Source organism: Sebastes fasciatus, chromosome 2 (assembly GCF_043250625.1).
Source record: "Sebastes fasciatus isolate fSebFas1 chromosome 2, fSebFas1.pri, whole genome shotgun sequence".
Taxonomy (NCBI): Eukaryota; Metazoa; Chordata; class Actinopteri; order Perciformes; family Sebastidae; genus Sebastes; species Sebastes fasciatus.
Window position 1 is genome coordinate 5,803,464 of NC_133796.1, and position 9,002 is coordinate 5,812,465.

Here is a 9,002-nt window from a genome sequence, read left to right on the forward strand (position 1 = left end):
TGGTGAAAAGCTTGAATCTCAACACCATATATATTTTTTTATTTTTTAATATATATATATATATTATTTATTTTAAATTTAATTTTTTTAATGTTTTCTTTTTTTATTGAATTTCTTTTTTTTTTTTTTATTATTTTAATTTTTTAATTTTTTAATTTTTCAAACTTTTTTTTCTTTATTTTTTTTCTTTATATATTGTTTTCTTTTTAAAATTTAAAAAAAAAATTTTTAATAAGATACATATACATTTTAAATTTTTTAAATTTAAAAAAAAAAATGTTTTTTTTTTTATTTCAAAAAAAAAATTTTTAAATATATTTTTACTTTTTAAATTAAATTTCTTTGAATTATTTTTTCTTTTAAATTTAAATTTTTTTTATTGAATTTAAATTTTAATTTAATTTTTCTTTTTTTTATTTCTTTTTTTCCAACACTACATTTTCGATCGCAGCCGGAGTTCACTTCTTTTAAATTGTGTTTTTTATTTTTATTTAATTTTTTAAAAAAATTTAATTTTAATTTGAATTTTCCTTAATTTTTCTAACTTTAAAAAAAAAAAAAAAAATTATTATTATTATTTTAAATTTTTTATTTTTAAATTTTTTATCATTTTTTTAATTCTCTCTATTTTTTTTTTTCCAACACTTTATTTCAAAAGTTCAATACAATGTCCATCCATGGTTAGGAACGTGGCCAAGCAAAAAAAGACTTTTCGACCACAGCCGGAGTTGTTTTCTTCTTTTCTTTTTAAAATTTCAAAAACAATTTTTTAACAATTTTTCAATTTATATATTAAACTTGTTTTTTTTAAATAATATATCTTTTTTATTTAAAAAAAAATATTTTTTTTAAATATATTTTTATTTTTTAAATTTTCAGTTTTGAATTTTTTTTTTTTTTTTAACACTTTTAAACACTTTATTTCAAAAGTTCAATACAAAGTCCATCCATGATTAGGAACCTCGCTTAGCAAAAAAATACTTTTCGACTTTTTTTTTTATTTAAAAAACACATTTTTAATCATATATATATATATATATATATATATATATATACAAAAATTTTTGTACACTTTTTTTAAAAAAATAATATTTTTTAAAATATATTTTTACTTTTTAAATTAAATTTCCTTGAATTATTTTTTCTTTTTTCTATTAAATTTTTTTTTATTGAATTTTTCTTTTTTTTCTTAATTTTTTCTAACTTTTTTTAAATTTGTATTCATAGATTTTTTTTTTTTATTTTTTTTTATTATTAAATTTATTTATTATTTTTTTATTTTTAAATTTTCAGTTTTTAATTTTAGTAATTTTTGTAATTCTGTATTTTATTTCTTTTATTTCTTTTACATTTTTTAACACTTTTAAACATTTTATTTCAAAAGTTCAATACAAAATCCATCCAAGATTAGGAACCTTGCTTAGCAAAAAAAGACTTTCCACAGCAGCCGGAGTTCACTCCACCACAGACCAGGAGGACTAGGAGGGTGTAGCGGCCGGATTGGATCTCGGCCTTCGGGGTAAAACGAGGCGCGCCACCCGGCGGCCACAGAGCGCGCTTCCTTCCGTGTCACTTCCTTGTTCTTCTTTGCTTGGAAGGAGAAAACTTTTTCACGGAGCCGACTCGTCGTCCGGACTTGTGTGACTTTATTTCAACCGAACTAACATTAAATATTGAACCTCAAACATCTCATCCACCTCATCCATCGCTCGCTCCTCCGGGCGGACAGTTCAAGTTCTAGTTATTATGTCGGACCGCCGGGAAGAGGAGCGAGAAGCCGGAGACACGGAGCCGCAGGAGGAGCTGCAGGGCGCCGTCGGAGGGGAAGGTAAGAGGAGCCATGTCAGGTGTACTGTACTCTTTATCACTATTTAAATAAAAGTGGTGAAATGATCTTATTGTAATATATGCCGAATTAATGTGTGCACCTTAAAGAACAGTACAGGCCTTGCGTCTGCTCTGCCAGGTAACCTGAGTTCACATGGTGGTAAATAAGGTCATAAAACAGGTAGATTTTGACCTGAGTCCGGTTAGGGTGAGTCAGAGTGGGTTGCCAGGTCTGCTGATGGCTGTAAAGAAGCTGGACGAGGTTTTTCAGACTTTATTTGATGTATTGAAAAAAAAAGTTATGTTAAGTTATGAGACCACGACGAGCTGACGTTAAGTGGCTCTCAAAAACAATGAATTAAGACAATTAAAAGGGGTTAAAAACAGCACTAAAGATGACATAATGACGGAATTCCCACTGGAATCATAGGGATGATGACGTCAGACGCAGACGTACGTAAAAGATAAACACTGAAACCAAGAATATAAGACCGAAACTAACTTTTCAAAGCCACTTTTGATATAGTTGTGAAGTTTCACTTTCACTGATAAAGAACATTGAAGATATTTTGTTAAAAACGTGTTAAAAAGATAACTTCCCCATGATAACACGTTTTTTAAGGTGTTATAACAAGAAAGTTATTTTTTATTTAGAATATGAAAGAAATATGTGACACATCTTTTCTATACATTTAAACAAACAGTGTCAGTGTCAATGCTAGAAATGATTATTATCTGTATGTGTATTAAAGGTCCCATATTGTAAAAAGTGAGATATGCAGGTCTTTTACATTATAAAGCAGGTTTAAGTGCTTTATAAATACTGTTAAACAATTAAAACGCTCAATATACAGAGAAATACACACATGCCGTATTCAGAAATTGCACGTTTGAAACAAGCCGTTAGGATTTCTGTCCATTTGTGATGTCACAAATATACAATATTTAGACCATTACACGGTTTTAAACGTAAACATTCTAAATGTGTCCCAGTTTATTTCCTTTTGCAGTGTATGTAAATAACATCAGCTGACAGGAAGTAAACATGGACCCAAACTGTTGCCTAGCAACGCAATTCTGTTGCAATTCCATTGAAAAGCACTAAAACGGAGCGTTTCCGACAGAGGGTAAATGCAGGTATATTCAGGCAGACAGTGTGAGGAAAATAAAGTGTTTTTTGAGCATTACAGCATGTTAACATGTTCTAGTAGAAACACAAAATACATGTATGAACCTGAAAATGAGCACGATATGGGACCTTTAATCAATCTTCTCATTCTTCCAGATGTGATTGATGATCCCATCCTGGAGCAAGGAGCAGTGGTCCTCAGAGCGTAAGTCTCATTACATTACAACTTGAATAATAATAATAAACTTGATTATTGCCCGTTGAGCTGTATACTGTGCCCTACCTTCTTACTTATTTTGATCTTGATAAAGGACTCTCCAATCAGGTTTTTCAGTCCAATACAGTTCACCAGTGTCATTGTCACTTGATCTGCTACTGACTACTACGGCTGAGATGATTCACCTATCTCTCGACTCGATACTATCACGATACTAGGGAGCTGATTCTTCAAGTATTGCGATTCGATATTACTTTTTATTGCGATTTTTGTTAACTTTTGTTATATGAGGCTTTAACAGTCTGAATGACATAAATCAAGTGGTTAGGGATGCACCGATACCACTTTTTTTCAGACCGAGTACGAGTACAAGTACTTACATTTGGGTACTCGCCGATACCGAGTACCAATACGAGTACTTCTCTGTGCCAAAAGACCCTCGTTAACAGCCAGCTGGAGGGTGTGAGCGACACACGACAGGCTGGGGAGTCGGCTTGGAAAGGCTCGGGGCGAAGGTGGCTTGCGGCCGCAGCTTTACAGCGCTCCCCGCCCGGACCTCGCCGCACCGTGAGGGGACTCCCTGCTCCCGGTGCAACTGTCGACCGGGGCGGGCTGTCCTCAGTGCGCCCCAGCCGCGTCGTGCAGCGGCCCACGTAAAAGGCGCCAGGGGTCTGTGACGTTGTCGGCAACCCACCCGACCCGTCATGAAACATGGACCAAGGATCCTAACGCACGTGCGAGTCAGAGGGTGCAAGCAAAACCCTGTGGCGCAATGAAAGTCAGTGCCAGCGCGCATCTGCTCAGGTTGGATCCCGGCCCAGCGGGGTCGGGCGCATCACCGGCCCGTCTCACCTGCACCATCGGGGAGGTGGAGCGTGAGGACCCGAAAGATGGTGATGAGAGGTTAACGTGCGCTGCTGTAAAGCGGTATCGGAGCCGTTTTGCGAGTACATGAGCACAGTATCGGACCCGATACTGGTATCGGTATCGGTTCATCCCTACAAGTGGTTATCTTTCAAAGTCTTTCTTGTATGAAATTCCCGCTTCAATATGTGATGTTTTCTCTGTCCTACTGTAGGTACGTGATAGAACGTATAAACACAGAGGAGCCCGACCGACACGTGTCCTCTGAGCATCTGGGAGGACGGCCTAACGAACAACGGGACCCACATGTCAAAGAAGTGGTGAAACAGCTGCTCAAGATTGCAGATGAGATGAACAGGAACACTGAGCTCCAACGGTAAGCTGCACATCATGACCAAACACAACTGGAGGGCCGCATCAGTCAGCAGATCCGTTGGTTATTGGTTAAAGGCACAATGAGTAGGATTCTTCTAAAAAAAAAAAAACAATACACTCAAACAAAACTAATCCCTCTCAATCATCAAACTTCTGACCCACAACAAGTGTGTCTGTATCTGCAGAGACCCTGCCTTCACCCTTACCATTACTAAATGATGGTAGTAATGGTAACAGGGTCTAAAATTAGCACCCGCCAAATGCGTGTAAATTGTTGGCAGTGGAGGATAAAATCGTCAGGTCATCCGCCACTTTGGCAGGCAGGGAAAACGCTAGTGATGGGAATAGAGAACCGGTTCTCGTTGGTTCCTAGTTGTCCGATTCCTTGGTATCTCATGCCTCCGTGACTATAGATTCCTCTGTATTGATGCCTTTCCCACAGTTACGCTGCACAATGACGCATACGTACGCCGTATCATCTTTCAGTTTGTTTGGCAGAGAGAGAAAAAAACGCTCAATAGGCAACATGGCGCTACTAAACCTGAGGGGACGCACCCTGTTTTTTCCCTGATAATGCAACACTGTGAACAAACCTGTGTTGAAATCAGCAGGATGAGTGTTGGTAACGTTACCTGCCGGTGGGCAGCACAGTCCTGCTTGGTTAAATATGATTAAATATGTGCCATTGAGTTACAGTTATGAGACGTTTAAGCTCTGCTCAGTAAAAATGACCATTGGACGAAGGTAAATTACAAAGTTATCATGATGTGTTCAAATGTAATCTCATAAAGTCAAGTTTTTGGTGAGAAACTTGAATAAATCCAGTTGTTTGAAGGAGATGTTTTCACAGCAATATAAAATAGATATTAGAGAGAGAATTATGACCTTTTTTTTAATCAAAGCAAATATTAAAATAATCATAATAATTTGAATTGTGAGTTTTTATGCAAATAATCAATATAGATGACAATAGTACAGTACAGTACAGTACTGTATAGGCTACAGTACCCTCCCACCCAGGAAAAATAGGGCTCCCCCTGAAGCTATGGTGTAATTTGAACACTGTAATTTACCATGTATATAATGCTTTTTATGTAAAATATATCGAACATTGAATGACATCAGATCTAAAATGTTATTCCTTCATTTAGCGCATAGATTTCAAAAGTGGCAGAAAAAAAAAACACTTGTCTGCCACAGTGGCAGGAAGTGAAAAAGGTTCATTTCAGACCCTGGTTGTCACTTTTGAATCTTTTCATTTCTTCCTATCAGACTGATCAACCAGGTTCAGGCCAACTGTGCTCAGGACATCTTCATGAAGGTGGCCAGGAGCATCTTCGCTGATGGCATCAACTGGGGTCGAGTGGTGGCTCTCTTCCATCTAGCCTACAGGCTCATACACAAGGTAACACACAGAAACACGTATCCCACAGGGCAGTGCTTCTCAACAGGCCTGCAATTGTTCTAGATTTGTAAGTGGTTTGCCTAACGGGATTCGACTGGTGATCTTCACTGCGTGTTTTCATAAACGGAACTATTTTTAACCATTTATTCCCTGCGCCCCGTGGCCAAAACCATGCTTCCCCCTCCTCTCATGAGCTCTAGGAGTTACGCCCTGCAGTCAAAAAGTGAACAGAATTTTTTTGTTCATAGAAAAATATCTCACTGTAGTGCCTCTTAGCTCTGGGCTATCAGGCCTCAATATAAAGTCTTGACTTTTATGCTTCCACAGCGGCGAGAGACGTGGCCAAGAGGCATTACGCTTTTGGGTCGTCCGTCCATCCGACCCATTCTTGTAAACACAATATCTCAGGAATGTCTTGGGGGGGGATTTCTTAAAATTTGGCATAAACATCCACTTGGATTCAAGAATGAACTGATTAGAATTTGATTGTGAAAGTGATATCTCAGATGACAATAGCAAAGTACAGTACAGTGTACAACATAGGGCTCCCCTGGAAGCCACGGTGTAATTTGAACACCTTAATTTACCATGCGTATAATGTTTTTATGTAAAATATATCGTACATTAAATGACATCAGATCTAAAATGTTATTCCTTCATTTAGCGCAGAGATTTCAGATACAATTTCCGAGTGGCAGACAAAACAAAAATACTTACCTGCCACAGTGGCAGGCAGTGAAAGAGGTTAATTTCAGACCCCGCTCACACCACAAACAAACCGCGACAGAATCCGCTGGGAACCGATTGTTCGGTACCGCACCAGAGCTCACTTGACAGCTTTCACTTGACAGCTTTCACACCAGCCTTAACGAACCGAACTAACCAGGCAAACGGACCAGAGTTCGTTTTAAGCGAACCAAACGGGTTACAGTCAAAGTCTTGCCCACCCTCGGTGTCTTCTGATTTGTGTTTGTTTTTAAAAGGCACTGACTACCAACCATCTAGAGAACATCAGAACAGTGATCAGCTGGGTTCTCCAGGTCATCAGAGAGCAACTGTACACCTGGCTCGTTCAGCAGGGAGGCTGGGTGAGTGTCCTTTTTAAAGATCTGTCAGTCGTGTGTTACTGTGCTTGAAGGCTTAATGGTTTCATTGTATGGACTTGGTCAGTGGGATCCAGAGCTCTTAATCTTGCTTTCTTGATCTTTCCAGGAGGGGGTGATCAGAGGTTTTCCTCGGTGGAGAACAGTCGCCATCGTAGCATCCGTAGCACTGGTAGCAGCTTTCGTTTACTACAGGAAGACCCGCTGAGAGCATCAGACCTCTCAACCTCACAACCAGGGCTGCAGTCCCATCTCCTGGATAAAAGCAGCTTGTTAATAAAGACAATTTTACAATTTCAACCACTCCTCAAGCTCCACCTCATTAACTAGTGGTGGTCAAATACTGTATTTAGAGGGGGCAAGGGACCTCCTCTCTTCTCAGGATTCCAAGAACAAAAAAAAGTGCTTTTGCATCCACTGGGCATCTCCATCATCCTTCACCAGCAACTGTATGGAAGTACAAGAGCTGCTGCGACACAACCCTCTAGCAGCCATAGTGGAGGCTCTCAGCAGATGATGGCGTTTGTGAACATGGGACGTAGCTGTAGATGTCCTCAAACAGACCAGAGGACCCGACTGAACCAGGTCTCAGGGATACATCGGTTCTGGGTGGGGTCCAACGTAAACTTCTTCGCTATATGTACGTATATATGTATGTATATATATATCTGAGAAAAAATTTAACTAGAGAGTGAGAGGACGTAAAAATACTTGAAAGGGAGTCTGATGACAACATCAAGAAGAAGAAGAAGATATGCCATATGCTGCACCTTAAGTCAGCCAACCAAAAATCAAAGGCAACAGAAGAAATGACCAACGGAGTAACAAACCTACAGTAGCCGTTTGTCAAAATGTTGTTCAGTCACATTTCTGAATCAAGAGAAGGAAGAAGACGTCTTTCTTTTCCATTTGTCTTTCACTGTGAATGGTAATACTTTAGAGAACAATTAGAAAAAGTGGATGAAAACACACGTAAGCTAACAGTGTTTTCAAATGTACCAACATCATTGTAGCCTGAGCGGACTCCTCAGATTGAGACGGTTAACTGTGTTTACATTTGGAGACATACAGTACAGCGGGTAAGCTCATTGTAAGTGTTGCTTTTACTTGCAATTAGGGCTGTCAAAGTTAACGCTATAATAACACCTTAATGCAAATTACTTTTAACGCCACTAATTTCTTGTGAAGATACTGTCATCTAATGAAACTATGAAAACAATCATGTCAAACTAGCTTGTCGCGAAGGAGGCTAAATAATGCTCCAAACTTACGTTCATTTTGGCGAGAAAAAACTGTCATGGCCATTTTCAAAGGGGTCCCTTGACCTCTGACCTCCAGATATGTGAATGAAAATGGGTTCTATGGGTACCCACGAGTCTCCCCTTTACAGACATGCCCACTTTGATAATCACATGTAGTTTGGGGCAAGTCATGTGATGATATGAGTAGGGATGGGTCAAGATTTAGAATTTTTCGAATAGTCATTAAAATCCTAAAAAAAAATCAACTAGTTTATGTGACTATCTGCATCCTGTCTTAAAAAATGTATATTTTCCCTTCTTTTAACAGTTGCAGGCGCTGGTAGTGTAATGTTACTACCGGTAAAACGTGTGTGGCACGGTGCGGTGATTTTCGGAAATATTTTAATTATCGAATAGTATTTTTGCTTTGAATGCACATCCCTAGATTTGAGCATATTTCTTTGTGCTAAATGCAGAACAGGGACAATATCTGTCATTGTTTTGTGTTGTTAATTGATTTCCATTAATAAATATATACATTTATTTGCATAAAGCAGCATATTTGCCCACTCCCATGTGGAGTATTAAATGCTGGACAAATCTCCCTTTTAAGCTACATTTTGAACAGATAAAAAAATGTAGGATTAATTTGCGATTAACTTTGGACAATCATGGGATTAATCACGATTAAATATTTTAATCGATTGACAGCCCTACTTGCAATATTATAGAAAAGGCCAACATCACAGTCTAGTTATCATTTTCCAGCCTTGTTGCTCTGTGCAGTATTTCAACTTCTTCAATAGATTTTTATAATGAACAGATAGATTTTAAAACCTTT

General features: G+C 38.0%; 1 protein-coding gene across 1 annotated transcript; it reads left to right on the forward strand.

Moving 5' to 3' along the window:
* Positions 1-1,473: 1,473 nt before the first annotated feature.
* LOC141782974 (apoptosis regulator BAX) lies at positions 1,474-8,191 on the forward strand. The gene is made up of 6 exons (XM_074659837.1): positions 1,474-1,828; positions 3,113-3,161; positions 4,252-4,413; positions 5,685-5,817; positions 6,801-6,905; positions 7,030-8,191. Exons 1-6 carry the CDS (start codon positions 1,747-1,749, stop codon positions 7,126-7,128), a joined length of 630 nt encoding a protein of 209 aa, XP_074515938.1. The 5' UTR covers positions 1,474-1,746; the 3' UTR covers positions 7,129-8,191.
* The last annotated feature ends 811 nt before the right edge of the window (positions 8,192-9,002 follow it).